Source organism: Camellia sinensis, chromosome 11, assembly GCF_055761805.1.
Source record: "Camellia sinensis isolate YWXY chromosome 11, ASM5576180v1, whole genome shotgun sequence".
Lineage (NCBI taxonomy): Eukaryota > Viridiplantae > Streptophyta > Magnoliopsida > Ericales > Theaceae > Camellia > Camellia sinensis.
In genome coordinates this window covers 135,875,225-135,900,338 of record NC_138971.1, presented here as the reverse complement: position 1 = coordinate 135,900,338, position 25,114 = coordinate 135,875,225, and the positions used below count along the sequence as shown (strand labels likewise).

The 25,114-nt window shown below is 34.1% G+C and overlaps 2 protein-coding genes across 2 annotated transcripts; one reads left to right on the top strand and one right to left on the bottom strand.

Annotated features, from left to right (window-relative positions):
* Nucleotides 1-16,187: 16,187 nt before the first annotated feature.
* LOC145789039 (uncharacterized) lies at nucleotides 16,188-17,738 on the top strand. The gene is made up of 6 exons (XM_082896558.1): nucleotides 16,188-16,314; nucleotides 16,583-16,639; nucleotides 16,732-16,844; nucleotides 16,932-17,016; nucleotides 17,095-17,190; nucleotides 17,278-17,738. The coding sequence occupies exons 1-6, from the start codon at nucleotides 16,240-16,242 to the stop codon at nucleotides 17,452-17,454; spliced, it is 603 nt and encodes a 200-aa protein (XP_082752684.1). The 5' UTR covers nucleotides 16,188-16,239; the 3' UTR covers nucleotides 17,455-17,738.
* Nucleotides 17,739-21,021: 3,283 nt separating this feature from the next.
* Nucleotides 21,022-23,674, bottom strand: LOC145802649 (protein FAR1-RELATED SEQUENCE 5-like). Its single transcript, XM_082895409.1, has 3 exons — nucleotides 21,501-23,674; nucleotides 21,173-21,332; nucleotides 21,022-21,096 (listed from the first exon to the last, which is right to left on the bottom strand). Exons 1-3 carry the CDS (start codon nucleotides 23,672-23,674, stop codon nucleotides 21,022-21,024), a joined length of 2,409 nt encoding a protein of 802 aa, XP_082751535.1.
* Nucleotides 23,675-25,114: the final 1,440 nt, after the last annotated feature.

Genomic DNA, 25,114 nt, shown 5'->3' with positions numbered 1-25,114 from the left:
GTATACCTCAAGGATGTCAACAGCCTGAGACTTTTCATGAATTAGATACACATATCCATAACGTGAGAAGTCATCTATAAATGTGATAAAATATTTTTCACCACTAAGACATGGGATGTTGAGTGGCCCGCAAATATCTATATAAATTATCTCAAGAAGCTCATTACTTCTTGTGGCACCTTTCTTGGTGTATTTGGTTTGCTTTCCTTTAATGCAATCCACACATATCTCAAAATCAGTGAAGTCTATGTTTCCAAAATCCCATTCTTCACCAATTTTTCAATTCTATTTCTAGAGATATGCTTCAACCGTCCATGCCACAAGATTGAGGATTTTTCATTAATTAGACCACGTTTTAAACCAATATTCGAATGTAGAGTTACTAATGATTGTGCAAACTCATGATTTAAGGTAATTTTATATAAACCATCACATAAATTACCAGAACCAATCATTATTGAATTAAGCATTAAATTAAGTTTTTCACAACTAAATAAAACTGAATATCCAACACGATCTAATTTGGATAACGAAATTAAATTCCTAGAAATTGAAGGAACACAAAAAGTGTCTTCTAGATCCATTTGATGACCTGTCTCTAAGATCTGTCGGTAAGTTCCTACAGCTACAACTTCAGCTTTGAGACGGTTCTCCATATAGACAAATCTTTCACTTTCCTTCAGTTTCCTGGTTGAGAAGTATCCTTGCATGTCATTTGTAATATGGGTCGTGGCCCCAGAGTCAATCCACAAAGTATTAGAAGGTACTTCAGCAAGATTTGATTCATAACAAACAAAATAAAATTTTTTACCTTTCTTTTCGAACCAAGCCTTTCCTTGCTGCAGTCTTTCTTCACATGTCCCTTTTTGCCACAAACGTAGCACTTGACAATGAAATCATTTTGAGCCTAATTTTCTTCCCTAGGTTCATTCTTTTTCTTGGGTGAATTTTTCTTTGATTTTACAAACTTACCCTTCTTTTTCTTTAGAGCTCCATGAGTTACAACCAATGTAGTTTGATGTTATTCCTCCCTTAACCTCACTTCCTCCTGAACACATATATTAGTCAGCTTATTCAAATTCCACTTATCTTTATTGGTGTTATAGTGAATTTTGAATGCCCTGAACTGTGATGGAAGTTAGTTGAGAATAAACTGCACGAGGAAAGTTTCATCAACTTGCATCCGTAACGTTTTAAGCTTTGCAGCTTTGTCAACCATGTTGAGGTTGTGATCCTGAACTCCTCGGTTGCCTTCATATTTCATTCTTCTCAATTCAGCCATAATAGTGCCAGCAAGTGACTTGTTAGCAGATCTAAATCGATCTTCAACAACCTTTAAGTATTCCAATGCATTAAGAATTTGAGGTAATGTGGTCTTAATGTTATTTGCAATGGTCATCTTCATGAACATCAAACTGAGTCTATTGGACCTTTTCCATGATTTAGAAAGGACAACTTGTGTAACGCCCCCAAAATTATGCAATAAGTACAACTCATAAGCGGAAGAATAACAAAAATAATATACATTCATTCATCAAAGTTCAGAGTTCGTTTATAAGGGTTAACACATGCAATGTACATTCACCAATGTTCATCTTGAATCTATCGCATGTGTTACAATGTTGAGAGAAATAAAACTAAACATGTAGTCAGATGCCCTATAGGCTTACATCTTTCCAAGTCCCTGCTTGGTTACACAAAAGTGAGCCTAGCTCAATACAATTAAAGTCCTTGGCTATACAAAAGAATAAAAACAAAATAAAGAAGCTCTTGCTTCCCAAAAGTCCCTCTAAGCTATTGTCTTGGCGGAGGCACGTCACTAGCACTTGAAAATGGTTTTCCCAAATAGGGTGAGTCAAAGCCTAGCAGGAATTATCTAACACAATATATGGGGTTTAACAAAGATATAAGTATAATGTGTATATACAATGCCTGTGACAAAACATTCACATTTTTAATAATCATAAAGTACCAAGTTCATATCTTATTCCATTTTCCTTCAGTTCATTTCAATCCATGAGCTAATTTCATTACCTTTCAACAATCCAACCACAACTCAGTGGTTATTTATTCAACACAATTACCACACAAACACTTCAATCTGTCATTTTACAAAAAATTTGTCCGTGGGATTGACACCCATGTATACACAAGATTTCAGGACTTTCACCCTGGACACTCCGCCCAACTTAATTTTCAATGGAGTCCATCATCTATCTCCTCCCAAACAATAGAGTACATCCCCTTTCTCCTCCCAAACATCATACATATACAATGTATTTAAAACATAGTCATATTCAATGACAATTAACAATGGATTAGTTTTAATTCACCTAATCCTCATGCAATTTCTACAACAATCATTGTTATTATCCACCGATAACCCAATACAGTTATTTCTAAACAGATATTCAATCTCAAGATAGGTAATTTATTCAAAATTTTCAAAGGTGAGAGGTATTACATACCCAACTCCACCATCTATTTCAATATTTGTCCAATTTCATGTTTATAACACCAATTTCATTTATTTATACAAAATAAATATCATAATCATTTTAAGGCAAACTCCTCTTTTTCAAATATCAACCCAAGTACCAAAATTAACAATTTTGACACAAAACAACATTTTCAAACTCCATAACCATTTATTTTCCATTCGTCACCCCTCTTTTTATTTCACACCCAAACCCTAGGTTTGTTCAAACTACTCCCAAATTCCACCATTGTTACACAACAACATATAATTAAGCTAAAAATTATATGAAAGTGTAGAAAAATCCCTACCTCGAAGTTTAGAAAACCAAAGCAACAAAGGAGAAACTTCAAAGACTTCAAAACCAACTTCTACTCAGATTGAAACGGAGCTCTTGAGATGCTCTACCGCTTTCTCAAAGGTACTAGGGTGAAGATCCCAATGGATCTAATCGAAATAGTGGAGAGAAGATGAGTTTTAGAGAGAGGAACTCAAGATCTAGGTTTTTGGAAAGTTTTAGAGAGAGAGAGGAATGAAAAAGTTATGAAAAAAAGTTATCTTCATGGACTGTTATACACGCAGTCCGCTCGAGTGTGAAAAGTGACGGTCAAGCGTTAGACACAATGTTCCGCTCGAGCGCAAGAAGTGACGCTTAAGCGTAAAATACACACTTTCAGAAGTTTTGCAGACGAAGAACATCGCTCGAGCGTCCGCCCGCTCGAGCGTAGGAAACGCAACTCGAGCATAAAATACACTCTTCCAGCATTTATAGGTCTGCAAAAATACTGAGAGCTTATAAATCCCGCTCGAGCGGATGAGCAAAAATTTGGGCAACATAGATTTGGAAAATCAAGCAACTAACTTGTTTCAAACACACAACTACAATTCAAATGACTAATCCAAGGAACAACAAGGGGAAAAAGAGATGGACAACAACATTGAACCATGAAATCTGAGTCCTAAACATAATAAAATGTCTGGTCAAGATCAGAGTCACTATAACTTGTTCTGCAGTACTCTATTCTTTAATGTCTGCAGGTTTATCTTCAAGCAATGCCATATCGAGGTCAAACACACCCAGTGTAAACTGAACATGTTCATACCATTCCGAAAAATTTGAGCCGGTAAGTAGAGGGACGCCCGATGCAAGAGAGTGCAATGAGGTGGGAACTATCACTAAAATAAGATAGAACAATACACATATTAAAGTTTTGAGAATTATAATGATGACCTATTGATATCACATAAGTCTTTCTTTTGGGAAAAACTTAGTATATCTATTGTCTTCTTGTCAAGAATCACTTATGTAGGTCTAAAATAATTTATACAACTTTTCAGTTAGTCATGTTACTTTTGGGTATTCAATTCTAATCTGTCAAATTACATAAGTTTTATTACCCTACTCAGTTTATAATTATTTGAAAGTGACTCTCCTTTGGGCTAGTCTCAATCTCTTATTTATAACTGCAATTTGAGAATATTATCGACCTTAATGTTACCCTTTTAACAATTCTTTTATGTAATTCTATATTCATAAGTTCTACAAATCTATGCCACATTGGCAGCTACTAAATTAGTAAACCTTATGAATATGGAACTAACCAACAATATTCTCTGTTCATTAATTTGAGTTATTTAATTATTATTAATTCAATCATTATTTTTTATGATTTCTAGAATTTCTTTTATATGATTGCAATTACTAATATGATAATAATAATAACTCTAGATGAACATAAATATATATATATATATATATATATAAATCAAATTATGCAATATGACAATATGAATATCTCATATAATGGTTAATAAGAATTACATTTAATATGAATTAACCATTTCAATATTTAATATTTAATATCATAAAATTACATCATGATATTAATTTTAAATCATGAAAATATATAAATATTAACAATAATAGACAATAAGTGTACATAATTAGACAAGGCAAAAACATAATTCTCTAACGTGATACAATCAAATAAATATATTTATTTAATAGACCAGATGATTTAACAAAATTTAAAAATTACTTTTAATCTATGCACTTATTATAACGACAAGCAATACACTCAATTCAATATCATATTCTGATGATTATAAAAATTATTATTACTAAAATTAATAATAAATCAAAACATGCATATTACACATTTATCATGCAATCTCTGAACTTGGCGGTGGCATCGGCTTTATGAGCAGCATCAATGGCTGCACCTAATAGGTGGTCAGTAGTACAAGCCACGTCTTTGCACCCTCGATGCTGAATGGCATGTAAAGATCATTTAAAAAACGACGTCGATAATAAAAACAAAAGTACGTTTTATGAATAATTATAATAAAAATATTTATAAATATATTATTTCAAATTGTATTGATTCACAAAATCAGGTTCAGATATCACATGTCCTTAATATTCATAAATATATTATTATTTCAATTACTAAACTTTATCTTAAATATTAACTTTATCTAATTATAAAATTCAAATAAAATAAAATATATAAAAAATATATAAGCTATTGAGTCATACTAAAAATAAATAAATCCAACAGGTACATCTTTTTTTCTTCATTGCCTTGTCATTGATGTCGTAGTTAGAATTATGGTAGAAGATGAAGAGAGGGCTCGTCCTAGGTAAGGGTGAGAGTAGGGAAGTGGATGAAAGGATAGTAGGGAGTAGAGAGGGAAATGGTAGCAATAAGGTAAACAGGGGTTCGACTATGGTACCCAAAAGTGGTATTTGGGTACCATACATGAAAATAATTTTGAACCATTAGATTGGAATCTTTAAATCTTAACCATCCAAAACCAAAACAAGTTAAAAAATAAATTAAAAAAAAAAAGCTGGTTACCACCGGTTAATAAACTCTCTATCTACTGGTATTGTTTCTTGTTTGTCTCTGTACTCTCTTCTCTCTCTCTCTCTCTCTCTACTGTGTTCTTCTATCTCTATACTCTCTTCTCTTTCTCTCTACTGTGTGAGGGTTTCTACAAGCCCTTCGCTCTCACACCTGACCGGCCTTTCATCGCCTCGATCCCATTGTTCCACCACCACCGGCGCAACCCCGCCTTGATTCTGGCCACTCATTTGCCCTGAAGATCCTCGACAAGACCAGAAGCTCTGTTCAATGGCTACTTCTGATAGGAACAAGAAGAAAAGGGTTTGCTTTCTAAACATTTTTTTTTCCTTTTGGAACCTTTAAACTGGTTTTCTTTTGTTCAATGGCTTCTTTCGACTTGTTCATGGCTTTTGGAGTGAATATGCATATTTTTAGACTAGTTTGCCTAGTCCAATATAATGATATTCTTATACCTACATACATAGATTGTATACTTACATACATATATGTTGTGTATGAACTGTAACATTGAACTGTATTATTGCAATCCCAAGTGTTCCTTTTTTGTTTTTTTTTGATTTTTTTTGGGTTCAAAATCATCTGGAAAGTGGTCCTTTTTTTTTTGGTCTTAAAAATCAAAGACAAAAGTAGATGGGTGAGTTGGCTTTATTTTTTTGGGTTTCTCTGCTTTCGAAACCTTTTTTTTTTCTTTTCTGATTTTTTTGTTCAAAATCAAAGACAAAAGTAGGTGGGTAATTTGGCTTTATTTTTTTTTTGGGTTTCTCTGCTTTTTAAACCTTTTTTTTTCCTGATTTTTTTTTTATAGTGAAAATGAATGACAAAAGTAGATGGGTAAGTAGATGGATAGAGTAAAAATCATATATATATTGATTTTTTTAAAAAAATTATTTTTGTATGGTATTTTTTTGGAATTTTAGTATGTGGTTGGAGGTGGCATTTTTTTTCCCTCAATCCCAAATCTTTCGAGGATATTGGGTATATGGTTGTCTCATATGCTTTGCAGTTTGTTTGGTTATGAGTACGAATTTTGTGTTGTCTCATATGTTGTGTTACATATTTTTTTAAAGTAAAGATGGTTCATGGTCCATATGTATTTTTTATGTTCTTTCTTTCTTTTTTTCTGTTCTTTATCATTTATGCACCTAATTGTTTTTGGAATGGAAGGACTTGAATGGTTGACAAATTGTCCCATTCACTACTAGAAAAGGGGCTTTATGACATTGAATTTTTTGCGACGACTTAAAAAACGTGGCAAATAACAAGCTTTTGCAATAGTAAAAAACTTCATCACTAAATATAATTTTTTGCGATGGAAATAATCCATTGCAAAAAAGAAGATAATAAAAAATGATATTTTTAGTAATGGGTAACCCATTACGTCACAAAAGACGCAACATATGCAATGGTACGTTACTTCCGTCGCATAGCAATGTTTTATGCTTCAGTTTGATTTGATTTTAAATTTTATAAAATCATAAATAATAATTTGATCTTTGATTTATTCTGAAATCTAATCATGCACCTCTCTAATTTGACAAGTTATTTGGTAATTTTTGAGCAATGTTCCACATCATTTTAAGGTGATACTTATCTAATTATCTTTCAAAACTAACTAAAAAATATTAAGTGTTACTATTTTAATTAATAAAAATCATATTACGACATTTGTAATTTTTCATTTTCGAGCAACATGTCTGATTAATTAAATGAAATTAACAAAAATCACTATTGGAGAAAGGTGAAAATCCTCTTAGTTAGGGGTGGACAAATATCCACAAGATCTATCAAAATCGAATTGACCAACTAATCTGTCACAAAATAAATGATTTTAATGGTTTAAATGGATAGATGCGGATGGTTTTTCCTCAATCAGCGTAAATTCGAATGGACTACAGATATGGAAAGTCACTGCACCTAATTCGATCTGCTTACACTTTTAAAAAATGATGTTATATTTTATACTTTAGTAATTATATTTATTATTTATGAAATATAGAAATTAAACTTTTATTTTTATTTTAAAAATGAAGAATAAAAAATTAATGAAAAATATTAAAAATAATAAAATTTAAACCATTAAATCAATTCATATTCATTTGTTAATTCACACAGTCTGCAATATAAATTAGTATTTTTTAATCTATTTAAATTTATACAGATGACGAATAATCATTCCACCCAACTTAATTTGCAAAATCCCTACCCTTAGAACCGGGTCCGACTATGGTGCCCAAAAGTGATATTTGGGTACCATACATAAAAATGAATTTTAACCTTTAGATGGGCATCTTTAATCTGGACCATTGAAAAAAAAAAAAAAAAAACCGGTTGAACCAGTCACACAGCTAACACACACACTCTTTCTCTCTTTGTCTCTATTATGTTTTGTGTCTCTTTCCCTCTCTACAATAGACCCACCCATGGTGTTCTGTTCTGCGTTTTTTTTTTTTTTTTTTTTTTTTGTCTTTTGAATGAGTTTTGTTCTGCTGACTCTCTATATACTCTCTTTTCTCTCTATACTGTGTGAGGCTTTCTTCAAACCCTTCTCTCTCACACCCCACCGGCCTGTTGTCGCCTCGATCCCATTGATCCACCACCACCGGCGCAACCTCCGAAGCTTTGCTCAATGGCTTCCTCGGATAGAAACAAGAAGAAAAGGGTTTGTGTAGACACCCCATTTTTGACCGACCTTAAGACTCAGACGTCACCAGTTGAGCGCTCGGTGATACTGCATATTATGCTCGTTTAGAAGTCTCAGAGACGCGGCCGTGAGCCCTGCCTCCGGATTTCCGAACCCTCTTCTGTGCCTTGCCTCGGTTTGCGAACCAGACTCGGTTTTTCTCTGTTTCTTTTCCTGAGGGGAGGGAGAGGTCCCGTAGACCATCTCTCAGTGGCCGTGGGCTACATTTTGTGGCTGTAGGCCATTTTGCCCAATTCGGAGCCCGGTTCCCGGTTTTCGGAGCCGTCAGGCCATGTGCCTCGGTTCGAGACCGCTTTACCACCTCCATTTGCCCCAGTTCTTGGCATGCATCCTATTTACTCCCTTTTGAGGGACACTGAGGTCTGAGAGACCTACTTCGTGGTCGAATGCCACTTTCAATGCTCAACAAGCAGTTTTCGGGGCCCCGAACTGCGCGTTTTGGCCCCTGAACATTCGTTTTGCATCGTTTTCGTTCATTTTTGGCAGGTACCTTTGTTTCATCACCAGGAAGGCCGTAGAAGGGTGGGAGGCCAGCAATTATTTCAGTAACCAGTTATATATCCTCCGGCACCCTCCGACGCCCGTTTTTCTCACTTCCGAGCCAATGTTGACCACCCTTGGACTATCTTCTTGAACTTCTAACCACATATTTGTGTTGTACACACATGGGAGGACCCTAAAATTTGGTGGCCGGCCACTAATGTTTCTTGACCCTTTTGAACCCCTCCTAAAAATGGCCTATTCTCTCTCCTGTTTTACAGTTTGCAATTTTGAACCATAGGGTTGTGTTAAGGGCACCTGGGAGGACACCAATGTGAAGTGGCCGGCCACTAATTCAACTTGGCCCTTTTGACCCTTGGCCGGCCGGCCATGGGGGGTGGCCGGCCGGGCACCTGAAACTGAGATAACTGGCCGGCCTTGATCCTTGCCCCCTGCTTAGTTCAGAACTGACCTCTTTGACCCCCCAGATTCTGTATTCGGAGGGCCAAATTTTTGGGGGGAAACTTGATCCATTTTCCCCCCCAATTTTCCCTCTCTTTTTCCCCTCCTTTTGCCTATATAACAGAGCCTCCAGCTCTGGTTTTGAGGTTGGAAAAAATTGCCTTAGGCTCTTGCATGCATATCTCCCTCCATTTCATTCATTTCCTTCAAAAAACACCAAAATCCTACCCTATTTTCATACCATCACCTAGCATCACCACCACTACTCCATTTCCAGCAGCTTGGGGAGCTTTCCAGCAGCTAGGAGGCATCACTTCTCAAGCCAAGAAGCAACCAAGGGTTGGTCTTCAAGGGTAAGTGTCAATTCCCTCTTTTTGAGCTTAATTTTGCAACATTTTTCTAGCTAGTTTGCTTGCTATTTTGAGCTCCGGCCAAAACTGAAAGTACCCTTTATTTGAGCTCTATTTCATGTTTCATTAAGGGACTTTTGTCATTTGAGGTTCCCATCTTGCACTTGCTTCATTATCCCTCTTGTATGCCATAATCTTGCATAGTATTTTTGGCTTATGTATGATTTGTTTTGGAGCATGATGTAAACTGTAAGTGAGCTTATTTTGAGCCTTTATTCAACATTGAAGAAGGGCTCATCACTGTTTGGGACCTCCATGTGCCACTTGTCATTATATCCCTCTTTGGTCCCCATTTTTGCATGATTTATTAGCCCATTATGCTTCTGTTTTTGGTCTTTTTATAGAACTGAAAACAGTCTTATTTTGACCCATTCTTCATGTTTCATTAAGGGTCTTTGGCTTTTTGATGAATGTTTTGTATACTTTGTGTTTTGACCTCTTTTGGGCCCTACCTTGCATAGCATGTTGAGCATACTTTTATATTGTTTTTGGGGTTGCCATAAAATGTAAGTAGTCATATTTTTGGTCCCTCTTCAGTGTTGTAGAAGAGCCTTTTTCTGTTTGGGCTTTTCATCTACCACTTGCTTCATTATCTCACATTTAGGGCCATTTTTGCATGCTAGTTTTGCCATCTTTTTGTTTGCTGTTTGGCCATGCTATGAACTGTAAAAATGCTTATCTAGGGGCTGCCTTGCTTCTGTCTTTTCATCTCATGTTCAAATTATGCATGCATTGCATAGCTATAGGCCATTTCATGCGCCAAAATCCATGTTTCGGGGCTCGTTCCATGCATCGGGTTTCATTGTACCGGGTTTTGGGGCTGTTTTGAATCTCATTTTACTTCTGTTTTTTGCATGATCATATGCCATATTCCATGTTTTGCCATGTCTTGTTAGAGTGGCATTCCGTGCCTGAGGGTCGGTCCTCGGTTTGCGTGCACGCGTGCACGCATTTCGAGTTGTCTTGTTTTCATCTGATGGCCTCCTATGTGAGTGTGGCTGAGGCTCTCTCATGTTGGTGTAAGCCCATTATTGCATTGCGTATGCCATTTCATCCATAACATTGTGCATGCTCGGTTGTGTATTACCTCGTGCAGCGTGTATGCCATTCCATAACATTGTGTATGTTAGGATTGTATCTTAGTTGCATTTCATGCATGTCATGCATATTGCATCGTGTTCGGGATAGGAGTTAGCCCGAGCACGGGAAACGAGGTACGTTCCATACTCCGAGTGACGGAACGTGTCTCAATTCCCTAGTCACCGACACTCCGGATCATCCGTGATGGAGTTAGGCCTTGTTGTGTTTCCATGTGCATTCATTTCATATTAAATTGTGCAATTCGACTCCTCGGTCATCATGCATCGAGATGCGTGATTGGTGGCACGAGGATCGAGGCATGCATACATCTGTGAAAATACATTACCATGCCCCTTTCCTGCTCTCTGTTGCAGCAAAATGAAGAATCAGTAACTTTTTGGAGCTTGGCGCGCATTTCAAGAAAAGGTGTAAACAGAGGCTAATTGGGGCATCGTCATGGATTTCCGCGCAAAGGCAACCCGGGCATGCATCATTCATCATCCGGAATGGAATCAAGGCAGTCCCTGGCTTGCACGCCAGTTTATTTATTTTCTTAGTTAATTTGTTAATTAATTAGGAATTTGTACATTATTTGGACTATATTATTTGGACTGTAATATTCTTTTATTCGGGACTGTATATTTATTCGGATCCTCTGCGCGAGGGCATAATTGTAATAAGTGTGCGTGCGTGTGATGTATGTCTTCCAACCCCACGTCTTTCTTCCCTTTTATTTACCTGCTTATGATGGTTAGATTTGGGCATGTTTAAATTAGCATACAGTATGACAGCATGTTTGCATCATTCATCTGTTTTGCATGCACCGGGCTCGGCTCATCATACTAACTGCATTTGTATTTCAATTCCAAGTTGAATACATGTTAGTTGTAGCATTCCATATGCCATGTTTAGAATAGCCGAGCCTGCTATAGTTTGCATTCTTGCATGTGTTGCATTAGGCATCTCTGTATACTTAGGATTCATGCATGATTTCTAATGAGTTTTTGTTTTGGCTTGGAGTACTCGGTGAGTTTTATGCTTTAGCATCCTTGCATGCGTGTGAGTGACTTCCATGAATAGCATGCTTACTATGAGGCTATATGCTTATGTGATATAACTGCCTGAATGCCTGTAGGTGAAGGTTGGGTTACTTGGATTGGAATAAATCATCAACTGTTTGTTTTAAGCCCACTAGATAGTGGCAAAACCATCTTTTCTAAGCCCACCTGCGGGTGGCAAAATCTGCATTTTAAGCCTACTTGCGAGTAGCAAACCATCTTTCAAATAAACAAGCATGAAATGTTTTGTTCCAATTCGGGCGACCCAGTCTATACTTATATGCTGTGTGCATCACATAGTAACCTAGGCTAATAACCGGAATAAGGACACACAAAGTTTTCAAAAATTGATATCATGGTTAGTAGAGGCCGATCTTTGATCGGGCGAGTGGGGGTGCTCACGAAGTGACCTTTCCCAATCGTACCCAAGTTCCCGAGCCAAGACAACTTTGGTGATGACGGACACGTGGCCTTTGGCACCGAGTCAGGGTTTCCTAAATTTCCCATTTAAAAAACATTTAGGTGGCGACTCTGTATCTGGCAAAGCAGTCCATGTTTGGCACTTCTTTCAAAAATCAGTTTTCTCAAAACGATTTGCCGGATTTGGACTCTTTGGTTCAGACTTAGAACCGTGACAATTTTAGAGTCCTGAGTTGTAATGACCCCAAATGAACAGAACGGGAGCTTGTTCCTCCCGGGGCATTCGGGGACGTCTACAGTTTGCTTTCTATACTCTTTTTTTTTTCTTTTTCTTTTTTTCTGAACCTTTAGACTTCGTCATGGCTCTTGGAGTGAATGTGCATATTTATAGATTAGTTTGCCTAATCCAATACAATGAGCAGTGAATATGCATATGAACCAAAAAAAAAAAAAAAATTTCTGCATACGAGAGAGAGAGAGAGAGAGAGCATTTTGTGGGTGTGGATCTATATTTCTAGAAGTTTGACTTCTTGCCAAAAGTGTTGAAAAGTGCTGAAAGTGTTGAAAGATCAACTTTAATAATGTGAAAAGTTTTTATTTTTTGATTATTTTTTTTTGGGTTCAAAATCATAAAGTGTTTTTTTTTTTTTTGTTCACAATTATAAAGTGTTTCTTTTTTGTTTTTTCTGATTTGTTTTTTTGCTTCAACCTCTGTTATTAAAACTACCCATTGAGTTCACCAATTTGGGGGTTATGGGACATAAGAGGTTGGAATTGGTATTGGTTTTTTGGGACGATATGGGAAGAGAGATTGTGAGGTTTGAAAGAGAGAGAGACATTTTTTTTGTTTCTGTTTTCTTTGGTAATGGAAGCAAAAAAATTGAAATTGTGTGTGGATTTTGATGAAGAGGATTTTTTTTTTTTGGGGGGGGGGGGGAAGGGAGAGGGGTGGACATTTCGGGAAAGAATGTGTTGGAAAATGGTAGAGGTATTGATTATTTTTGGCTTCTTCTTTGAGACAATAATACAAAGCTGCTTTTGTAATATAAATTACAACATTGTTTGACAAGAAGAAATTCATCCTATTGCTCCCAACTAAATATGAATGAATTGGTTTTGTAATGTTATACAATAATAACTTTTTTAACACAAAATTTTCAGTGGAATTTTTTTTTTTTTATATCCGTGCAATTTTTTTATTTTTTATTATCTCTTAGGAAGTTTTAGTAAAAAAGCCTTCCAAATTTGAAATGCAAAAAAATAAAAAAAAATAAATAATCCTGTAAACACAAAGAAAATTGCTAAAATTCTCTTTTTATTTTTAGTTCCATTTAGACTAAAGCAACTATAAATAAAAAAGCAATTTGTGAAAATTAAAAGATTTTTAAATTATAAAGATGGTTTCCAGTTTGTTCTCATGGATCTGGTATTGTTCACTATCTTTTTCATGTAGTTTGTTAAAAGTGCTACAGCCAGCCTAGTTTGCTACAACTTTGTTCATTTGTCTTACCCATGAAAGTAACTCAGCAAAGGATTCATATGGGCTGGTGATATCCTCTGTTTTTACAAGTAAAATTTTCATTTTCATATAATTAATTCTCCTTGCTGATGAAGAAATCCGATTAATTTGACATCAATTTTATGCTTCTCATACTACTTTATAACTTTCTACTGTAGCTGAGAGAGACATTGTAATAAAGGTTGAGACCCCCTTCACCCCCTTTGCATTTGATTGGCCAACTTTTTTTTTTTTTTTTTTTTTTCTGATCTCCCAATCCCCAACCCCCACGTGTGTGTGGGGGTGGTGGGGGTGGGACTTTTAAGGGGGTATGAATCATTGCTCTTTTGTTTTTATATATATTGATTGTTTTTGTTTTTAAATTATTTTTGTATGGTATTTTTTTGGATTTTTAGTATGCGGTTGGAGGTAGCATTTTTTTCTCTTAATCCCCAAATCTTTATAGAATACTAGGTATATGGTTGTCTCATATGTTTTGGAGTTTATTTGTTTGTTTGTTTGTTTGTGGGTATGAATTTTGTGTTGTCTCATATGGTTTGTTACTTATTTTTTTTAAAGTAATGGTGGTCCCATTTGTAATTTTTATGTTTTTTGTTTCTTTTTCTTATTTTTTTCTTTATCATTTATACACTTTGTTTGTTTTTGGAATGGAGGGACATGAATGGTTGACAAATTGTCCCATTGGTGGGTAATGGGGACTTTGACACTTTTTGCTAGACAATAAATGGTTGAGTTTTTTGTATTATCTCATGCTTTGTTGTTTATATTTTTAAAAGTAAGATAGTTTATGGTGGCCCCATTTGTGGTTTTTTTTTTTTTTTTTTTTAAGTCTTATTTCTATTATTTTTTTGAAGTAAGATAGTCCATGATAGTCATATATCTGTTATCGGTTTGCTTTGGAGATTGTGTATATGGGACCATATGCTTTATTACATTTATTTTTAAAAGCAATATAGTTCATGTGATCCCATTTGTGATTTTTTTGTTTTGTTTCTTTTTTTTTTTTTTTTTTTTTAAAGCAAGATAGCCCATGATGGCCCCATTTCTGTTATTGTTTTTGTTTATAGAATGGAGGGATATGTAGGCTTGATTAATTGTCCTATTAGTGAATAACTAGGACTTGGGTGAGTAATCTTAAAAGAATATATATATATATATACAGACAATATTTATAGAATACAATGAAAGAACACTACAAAAAATTAATGATATTAATAATATGTTTTAATTGTAGTGTTTTAATATATGATTAAATTTTCATAGTATGTTTTGGAATTTAAATTTGGTCTAATGTATTTTTTGTTATTGTGTTTAGCTAACCATGACAACTCGGACAGCATTGAACTCAGTTTATGAGTTAATACAATTGCTTCAACCATTACAAAAAGAAGCTATCAAATCAATTGGCTTTGGAGGTTTATTAGAGCTTAAATGCACGAGATTGCCACGACAACTCTGTGAATGGTTGGTTGGTTGTTTTGATCATACATCTCGGTGTTTATTCGTTCATGGTAAAAGAATAATTATAACACCATTTGATGTAAGCCACATATTAGGACTTCCTTGTGAGGGATCAATTATAAACGTAAATGTGGACCACACTGATATTGAAGAGTTGTCGAACAAGTATGGTGTTAAGAAGTGTGGTTCTATTTCATTGAGGTCTTTAAGGAATGAGTTGTCTAATATGAAACTAGACGGGGATGATTTTAAGGGAAGATTTGTATTGTACATTCTAGGTTCTCTTTTGTGCCCTACATTGGAGTTGTCAATAAATCGTTGTTTTCTCCATTCCTTGAAAGATATGTCTTCTTTACATAAGTTAAATTGGTCAAAACTCGTCTTAGACTTTTTAGTCGATGGTGTGCGAAAGTACAAGGACAAAGTAGAAGGAAAGGGACAACGAGGAATTCGAGGTTGCTTGTTTTTTCTGATGGTATGTTTCTAAATCATGGTAAACAAATGATTGTCTATTTAGTGCATTCTTGAACTTACTAATCATTACATAACCATATCATGTAGTTATTCTACATTGAGCATGTGACACCTGCTGTGGATTTTGTTAGTCCATGTGCAAGTAGACAAGCACCTCGTTTAGTATATTGGACAGATGAGGTGATTAAAAAGAGAATCTCCATGTTAGAAAAACTTCAATACCAAAACAACAAGAAGGTAATCTTATGCGTTATATAATTTAATTTGTATGCGTGTTGTAATTAAAGAATTCGTTTAACATGTTTGTTATTATTTTCTTAATAGGTTGGTTTTATTGTTGAAGATAATGATGTGAGTGTAGAGCCAAACATAAATGCACGGTTAAGTAATGTTGAAAAAGAAGTGAAAGATTTGAGAGGAGACTTAAATAACTTAGTCGTTGGTGTCAGTCAATCAATAGAATCTGCCAAAGAAGAGATTTTGATAGCAATTGCAAAGGTAGCTAATGGGTCATGGGCTATTGAGAAGGAGAAACACTCTCATGATATCGATTGTCAATTGAAAAATGAAGATATCTTGGATGACAAATGGAGTCCCCCATCTTATGCTTTCCAAGATCGTACGTCTTCTATGGATAAACAACTCAAACAAGAAAATTAGGGATTGCCTAAGATTCCATTAGGTGATCAGTTCACATCGTCCGTATCTCCATTTGCCCCATTTTTTAGTGAACATGAGCTACTACAACCAAAGTTACCAAAAGTGATTTTAAAAAGGTCAATTCTGGTAGATGATGGTGCCGAGTCTTCAACAGTTTTGCCTTATCATATGAAGCTTAGGAGGGAAAGCAAACGAAAAAAAAGCAAACATATACTTTCACCCTATGATGTTGAACTTGGCAAGGTAAGATACATTATTATTATTATTATTATTATTATTATTATTATTATTATTATTATTATTATTACTATTTGTTTTGTTTTGTTGTTAGAATTGAAAGTAGTTATTGATTTATTTGTGTTATGTAGAAATATAATATTACAAGCAAACAACTTGACATGTTGCCTAAATATGCACAAGAGGTAATAAATAATATTTGTACACATAACAATTTTTTTAAAAATAATTCATTACAAATGAACTTAGTCACCGACTGATTTATGTTATACAGGAAGCTACAATGAAAAATAAACAAGTTGTTGTGTTTCCTGAACAACATTCGATAAAGGTATACTTATGTTTTCTTATAGAAACTCATTTTTAGGAGAATATTCAATTACATACTTTATGAAAATGTTATTAATTATTGGTTAAAAACAGATTTCTGAGTTGTTGAGTATGCCAACTCCCATGAAAGGATTTGATTTGCCACCGCTTTCAGTTGAGGATAAATTGATAAGAGACTATTTGTTTCATCGTAGTAAATTGGAAAGGTTCTATTTCTTTCAAGAAATATTTTCTTTTATGTTTCATGTATTTATATTGTCACATTGACATGTATCACTTAATTAATATGATAGTGAAATTCTTATTAACTTTGATATTCAACATGGAACGCGCAAAAACATATGGACATTAGATCGTGGTTGTTGGCTTGATGGACAAGTAAGTAGTAAACCATTGCTCAAATGAATTTATAATGTACAAGATAATTGCATTTATTGATGAGTTGTTGTTTCTTAGATAATTACTTTAGTTGCTTTGCAATTTACATTAAAGCAAAAGGATCGTATCCCAGATGCGAAATATCCAGCGTGGTATCTACCTACATATTTTTCGGTAATTTACTTATGCATTTTACAATTAAAAGCATTTGACTACGTAGTTTGTGTTATTGATATTTATACTAATTTTTATGAGTTGTAGCAACATATTTTGCAACACAAGGTTCATAAGCCAAACATGCTCAAGTCCTATTTTGGAACAAAACGGTACACGGGAAAAATTGAATCATGTGAAAGGGTATTGATTTGTTATTATCTCACTTTACTTTTGTTTAATATGTTAATGAATATGATAGTGCTGATTATTGATTTAATATAGGTGTACATTCCAATTAATGATGCGGGTGAACATTGGTATATGTGTGTGGTATACATGTGACAACAAGTGGTATATATCCTTGATCCGTATATATCAAGAAGAAGTAGAACTCGGCCAACTCAAGTAAAAAAAGTGGTATACATCCTTGTACAACGTCGTTATTTGTATTTTGTATTGCATGTTTTCCTACTAATTAGTTATGTAAATAACAGGTTGAAGTGTTACATGACTTATTGGGAATTCAGTACAAGAATGCATATACAAATAAAATTACCGAGTTTCCAATTAGAACACTTGAATGGCTTCCACAACAAAGTAATGGCTATGATTGTGGAATGCACGTCATCAAGTATTTTGAATTAGTGCAATTTATTGATTCCGAAGCTTGTTTGCTTCAATTTGACTCGTGGGATGCTAGACAAAGATTAGCACTGGACTTAGTTCGAGATGCAAACAATAAAATTGGGTCAAGAGTGATAGAATTGGCTTGTTATAGATAATTGTCATGTATCATTGATGTTGTTGCATGTTCATACTTGAATTACGTGAATTTCAACTGAATTTGTTTTGGGGAGGATGTAGAGCAAATGGATTTTAATCGTATGATTTTTGTCGTTTTTTAGTAATTTGGATTTGGATTGTACATGGGCAGGGTTTGAATTAATTATGACTTACCACTTTATTATACTTCAATGACTCCACTTACTATTTCATTATTCTTTACTTACCATTTTATTCAACCATACTTACTAGTTAAAAAGATTCTACCTACAAGTTTATTAGACTTAACTTACAACTCAAATAAGCTTCACTTACTACCACTCAAATAAATTCCACTTACTACTTTATTACTCTTTACTTACTATTTTATTCAATCATACTTACTAGTTAAAAAGACTCTACTTACAAGTTTATTAGACTTAACTTACAACTCAAATAAGCTTCACTTACTACCACTCAAATAAATTCCACTTACTACTTTATTACTCTTTGCTTACTATTTTATTCAATCATACTTACTAGTTAAAAAGACTCTACTTACAAGTTTATTAGACTTAACTTACAACTCAAATAAGCTTCACTTACTACCACTCAAATAAATTCCACTTACTACTTTATTACTCTTTGCTTACTATTTTATTCAATCATACTTACTAGTTAAAAAGACTCTACTTACAAGTTTATTAGACTTAACTTACAACTCAAATAAGCTTCACTTACTACCACTCAAATAAATTCTACTTACTACTTTATTACTCTTTGCTTACTATTTTATTCAATCATACTTACTAGTTAAAAAGACTCTACTTACTAGTTTATTAGACTTAACTTACCACTCAAATAATTCTCACTTACTACTACTCAAATAAATTCCACTTATTACTTTATTACTCTTTGCTTACTATTTTATTCAATCATACTTACTAGTTAAAAAGACTCTACTTACTAGTTTTTAGACTTAACTTACCACTCAAATAATTCTCACTTACTACCACTCAAATAAATTCCACTTGCTACTTTATTACTCTTTGCTTACTATTTTATTCAATCATACTTACTAGTTAAAAAGACTCTACTTACTAGTTTATTAGACTTAACTTATCACTCAAATAAGCCTCACTTACTACCACTCAAATAAATTCCACTTGCTACTTCATTACTCTTTTCTTACTATTTTATTCAATCATACTTACTAGTTAAAAAGACTGTACTTACTAGTTTATTAGACTTAACTTACCACTCAAATAAGTCTCACTTACTACCACTCAAATAAATTTCACTTACTACTTTATTACTCTTTGCTCACCATGTTATTCAACCATACTTACTAGTTAAAAAGACTCTACTTACTAGTTTATTAGACTTAACTTACCACTCAAATAAGTCTCACTTACTACCACTCAAATAAATTTCACTTACTACTTTATTACTCTTTGCTTACCATGTTATTCAACCATACTTACTACTTAAAAAGACTCTACTTACTAGTTTATTAGACTTAACTTACGACTCAAATAAGTCTCATTTACTACCACTCAAATAAATTACACTTACTACTTTATTACTCTTTGCTTACCATGTTATTCAACCATACTTACTACTTAAAAAGACTCTACTTACTAGTTTATTAGACTTAACTTACCACTCAAATAAATTATACTCACTACTTTATTACTCTTTGACTATTTACATGTGACTCATATAATTCACATGTGACTACTGAAAATGATTGATCATGACACTAGTACATATGACTATTGACCATTCAAATGATTGAACATGATTGACATGACATTAGTACATATGACTATTCACATGTGACTATTAACAATGATTAAAATAATACTAATAGATCACGTGTGACACCCTTATTTAACCTCACTTGTATACATCACACTTCACTACAAGCCTAAGTACTCAAAATGCCTAAACGAAAATCTGAAAATATTGCATCATCTAGCTCTACATTTAGTCATGGTAGTGATGATGATTTTCAGACGCCTCCAACAATAGGTTCCTATACTGATCCATTAGGAAAGACATGGTATGGAACCAAACGTCACTTCCATAATAAACCTCTTTTCATGCATGATCCATGGCAATCAGATGTGGGTCATGTAATTGTTGGTCATGCATACGATCATCCACCACATGGGGTTAATGTTGACAGAAACAACTTGCAATGGCAAGACCTCTTCGAAAAACGTTGTAAACTTGAGATATATTGTCGATGGCATGGGCTACGGGTTCCAAGGGCACGTTCAGCTGAACTATGCAGAAACAAATCATGCGATGATGCAACAGTCATATCAAGGCTACAGAGAGAGAATACACAGATGCAACGAAGATTGGATAGATTTCATTACATTGAATATGCCAAGAAAAAATCTCATTTTGATTGTGACAATGCTATCACAACAATCATTGAAGATCCATTGCTAGTTTCTGATCCAGACATTTCAGACTTCTCTGATGATAGTGATGATGACTTTGTAAACTATTTGCCAAATAGTTTATGTGTTCGTGGAAAACCATTATGTTGTTACGAACATGGTGAATAAAATCGTAATGGTAATTATTGTGTTGATGAATGGTAAGTAGCATAAGAACAATTAGTAAGCATTGCCTTATAGATATAAGTCATACAACTTTTTACATTTCATTTACTATTCAAATAAACTTTACTTACTACTACTCAAATAAACTCCACTTACTACTTCATTACTCTTGGCTTACCATTTTATTCAATCATACTTACTAGTCAAGAAGACTCTATTTACCAGTTTGTTGGGTTTGACTTACCACTCAAATAAACCTCACTTACTACTACTTAAAATAGACTCCACTTACTACATTACTTACCATTACGTTGTTATGAATATGATGAATGAAATCATAGTGGTAAGTATTGTGTTTGAGAATAGTAAAAGTCTTACACTATCATTCGTCTTATACATATAAAAAGTCACATGCCTTATAAATATAAGCCTTACACAAACAAGTAATGCCACACAAAAAATCAAAATATAAGGCTGATTGCTTTGATTGTCTCGAAGATTGTTACAATCACTTTGACAAGTCAATTGTCCCTCCTACGACACGGCCATAAATGCTGTCAGGAGTTTCTGAGCATGTACGTACCTACATAATGTAACTAATAATTAATAAATTCTGAAACATAAATTTTGTGAATAAAAGTTAAATAAAAAATTATTACCACAAAGTTAGGATAGATATTGGAATCACATCCCATTATATTGTAGTCAGTTCCAACAAAAGTAGGGTGCCCATTGGAACCATATCCCATTATATTGTAGTCACTATTAGTAAAAGTAGGTCGACATTGAAACCACCTTCTTGGTGCAACATGCTTGCCCCTGATACATAAGTATCTTGTGTAGGAAAAGAATCAATATTCTCATTTTCTAGTTTTGGACACTTATTCCTCGTATGACCAGTACCTCTGTAACAAAACACATTACACTTAGGATATAAATTTAATTATAATTCAATACACTTACTAGATAAATTAAATTGTTAGATACCTGCAATGACCACATTTTCTTGGCTTTGAAAACTTATCATTTGCAACAGAACAACTTCCCTTCGTCTTTGTAAAGGGAGGATCACCAACACCAAAATGTAAACATGTCTCTTCAACATTGGCTTTTCCTTTTGTTCCATTTCCTTTAACATGTTGGACATACAAATCTTTCATTCGACATGTTAACTTTGTCACTGCATCCCTAGCTTCTTCGTATCCATTGGTTAAGTGCGAAGCATAATAGCACATCTCAGTACATGCACTTAACAATGCACCGAACCGTGTTGTTTGCGTAACCCATTCTGGAAAAGGGGTCTTACCAAGTAAAGTGGAAGACTTGACATTTTTTGTCCACCTTTGTAATATACAGCTAGAGGGAATTTCTTTCAAATGCTCCATTTTCATGATTGATACCATATGGGAACATGGAATTCCACATGATTCAAAATACAAACAAGAACATTTCATGGCATGATCACTTGGTCGATATTGTACATTCCATGTGGATTCTGGATGTGTATACATAGACAAATAGTATACGTGAATATCTTCTATATCAGTTTTTCCTGACATAAATAACACTTGCTCGGATTTTATTTGTTCGCGAAATTTGAAAAATATGGCACGAGTAAATATATCAGCTGCATGTCTTTCAATCCTTTTCATACCTGTAGAAAGAATAGGAGTGGTATTCTCAGTTTCGGATTGTGCCTTAGCTTCGTTATGGCAAAGTCTTGCAAGTGCTCTATCATATGCCCTCACAAATTCAAAGAGCCTTAGGCGCACCTTTAGGAATCGATTCAAAAATGCATTCATACTCTCACAACGTTGCGTGCTTTTTGCACCAGCAAAGAAATGTCCATGGAGGTATGCTTCAGCCCATAGAGTACGCTTGCAATATACATCTGCAATCCACTTGTTATTATGAAGGCCATACTTGTCTACAAGGTTCTTCCACTCTAATTCAAACATTTCTTGTGTACATTGCATTGACATGCATTTTTCAAAGCTATGAAGAAATCCCTCTATGTGGATATTGGAAAGAGCATTCATTTTAAGATGCCATTTACATAATCGATGTCGAGCAGTAGGCATAACTGTTTTGATTGCTTTACACATGGCCTTATCCCCGTCAGTGATTACGGACAGAGGCATCTTGTGATCCATCGCATCAAGAAATTTCTCTAACACCCATATGTATGTCTCTACTGTCTCGGAAGCTAACAATGCACACCCAAAAACAGTCGTTTGAAAGTGGTTGCTCACACCTTGTAGTATCACAAAAGGTTTGTTGTACGCATTTGTCCGATACGTAGTATCAAACATCAACACATCATCAAAATACAGATAATCTGTTTGAGATCCACCATCAGTCCAAAACAAATTATTTAATCGATTTTCTTCATCTACATCATATTTATAATAAAACATTAGATTTTGCTCTTCTTTACCACATAAGTAAGCCAAAGCACCTTCTGCGTCACCATCGACAACTTGCACTCTACGCTCAGTCCCAAAATGGTTGTACATGTCCTTCTGTATGAACCCAACACTCTCATAACCACCTACTTGTTGTGCAGCAAAGTCCATAATGTGACTTGTCCTCATACTAATATGATGCATTGCATTGCCTTGTGCCTTGTCGGCACTCGTAACATTCCGGTGTGAGCGAAGAAATTGAACACCAAGAGGCCCTGTCATGGAATGATTGTGCTCCTTGAAAAATTCATTCACTTCATATTTGGAAGTACTCCGATTGTATTTGATACGAAAACAAGCACGACAACCAACTCTAGTTAATTGTTTTGGTTCTCTTTTACGTTCTTCAACCTCAAGGTATTTGGATTGTCTATATCCTTCTTTTGAACATACCCAACTTCTTGATATAACCATAGTATTCTTGTCCTTATACAATTGATCTCTTCGAATACTAAAGCCTTTCACCTTAGCATACGAATTATAAAATCTTTCTCCGTTTTCTTCTGAATCAAATGTCATTTCAAACACATCCTTTTCAGTTAATTCATCTAGACGCTTAATATCTCTTTCGGTTGGAATATTATTAGAATTGACGATATTATCTTCGTTATGAATATTATACTCACCATCATTACCGTCATCATCAACTAGTTCATAAATAATGTTATTCTTGTTTTGCTCAGTGTTGTCTTCCATCTGCAATAAGCATAAACAAATTAATTAAGAAAAAGCAAGTAGAAAATGGTAAGTAAAATACTAGGTGGTAAAATAGATGGTAAGTGGTAAGTTGAGTCACAAAGAGTTGCTAGTAGAATGAGAATGAATGGCAAGTGTTGTGTTTTTGAATGATAATTAAACTCATTTAAACCACACTTACTACTCAATGAGACTGTACTTACTACTTTATCAGAATTACACTTACTACTCAATGAGACTTTACTTACTACTTTATTAAACTTGACTTATCATCCATTTAAACCACACTTACTAGTCAATGAGACTGTACTTACTATTTCATCAGACTTGACTCACCACTCATTTAAACCATACTTACTACTTTATTAGACTTAACTTACCGCTCATTTGAATCACATTTACTATTCAATGAGACTCTACTTACTACTTTATCAAACTTGACTTATCAGTCATTTAAACAACACTTACTACTTAATAAGACTTTACTTATTATTTTATCAGACTTAACTCATTTAAACCACACTTACTACTCAATGAGACTGTACTTACTACTCTATCAGAATTACACTTACTACTCAATGGGACTCTACTTACTACTTTATCAAACTTGACTTATCATCCATTTAAACCACACTTACTAGTCAATGAGACTGTACTTACTATTTCATCAGACTTGACTCACCACTCATTTAAACCATACTTACTACTTTATTAGACTTGATTTACCGCTCATTTGAATCACATTTACTATTCAATGAGACTCTACCTACTACTTTATCAAACTTGACTTATCAGTCATTTAAACAACACTTACTACTTAATAAGACTTTACTTATTATTTTATCAGATTTAACTCATTTAAACCACACTTACTACTCAATGAGACTGTACTTACTACTCTATCAGAATTACACTTACTACTCAGTGAGACTCTACTTACTACTTTATCAAACTTGACTTATCAGCCATTTAAACCACATTTACTAGTCAATGAGACTGTACTTACTATTTTATCAGACTTGACTTACCACTTATTTAAACCATACCTACTACTCAATATTTGGCTTACAACTCATTTAAACCATACTTACTACTTTATTAGACTTGACTTACCACTCACTTGAATTACACTTACTACTCAATGAGACTATCCTTACTACTTTATCAGACTTGATTTACTACTCATTTAAGCCACACTTACTACTCAATAAGATTATACTTACTACTTTATCAAACTTGACTTGTCACTCATTTAAACAATACTTACTCAATGAGACTCTACTTACTGCTTTATTAGACTTGACTTATCAATCATTTAAACTAAATTTAAGACTACATTTACTATTTCATCAAACTTGATTTTTTTTTTCTTACCACTTGAATCTTGAAATTTTTCTTTTAACTAACTGAAATATTATTCCGACAAAACATAAAAATTTA

Excerpts from the sequence above, each read along its gene's own strand:
- LOC145789039 (XM_082896558.1), top strand. The coding sequence starts at position 16,240 with ATGAAGCTTAGGAGGGAAAGCAAACGAAAAAAAAGCAAACATATACTT. Across the intron at positions 16,640-16,731 it reads CTGAACAACATTCGATAAAG|ATTTCTGAGTTGTTGAGTAT; the intron begins GTATACTTATGT and ends GGTTAAAAACAG. Across the intron at positions 16,845-16,931 it reads CATCGTAGTAAATTGGAAAG|TGAAATTCTTATTAACTTTG; the intron begins GTTCTATTTCTT and ends TTAATATGATAG.
- LOC145802649 (XM_082895409.1), bottom strand. The coding sequence starts at position 23,674 with ATGGAAGACAACACTGAGCAAAACAAGAATAACATTATTTATGAACTA. Across the intron at positions 21,333-21,500 it reads AGAAAATGTGGTCATTGCAG|GGGCAAGCATGTTGCACCAA; the intron begins GTATCTAACAAT and ends CTTATGTATCAG. Across the intron at positions 21,097-21,172 it reads ATATCTATCCTAACTTTGTG|GTACGTACATGCTCAGAAAC; the intron begins GTAATAATTTTT and ends TACATTATGTAG.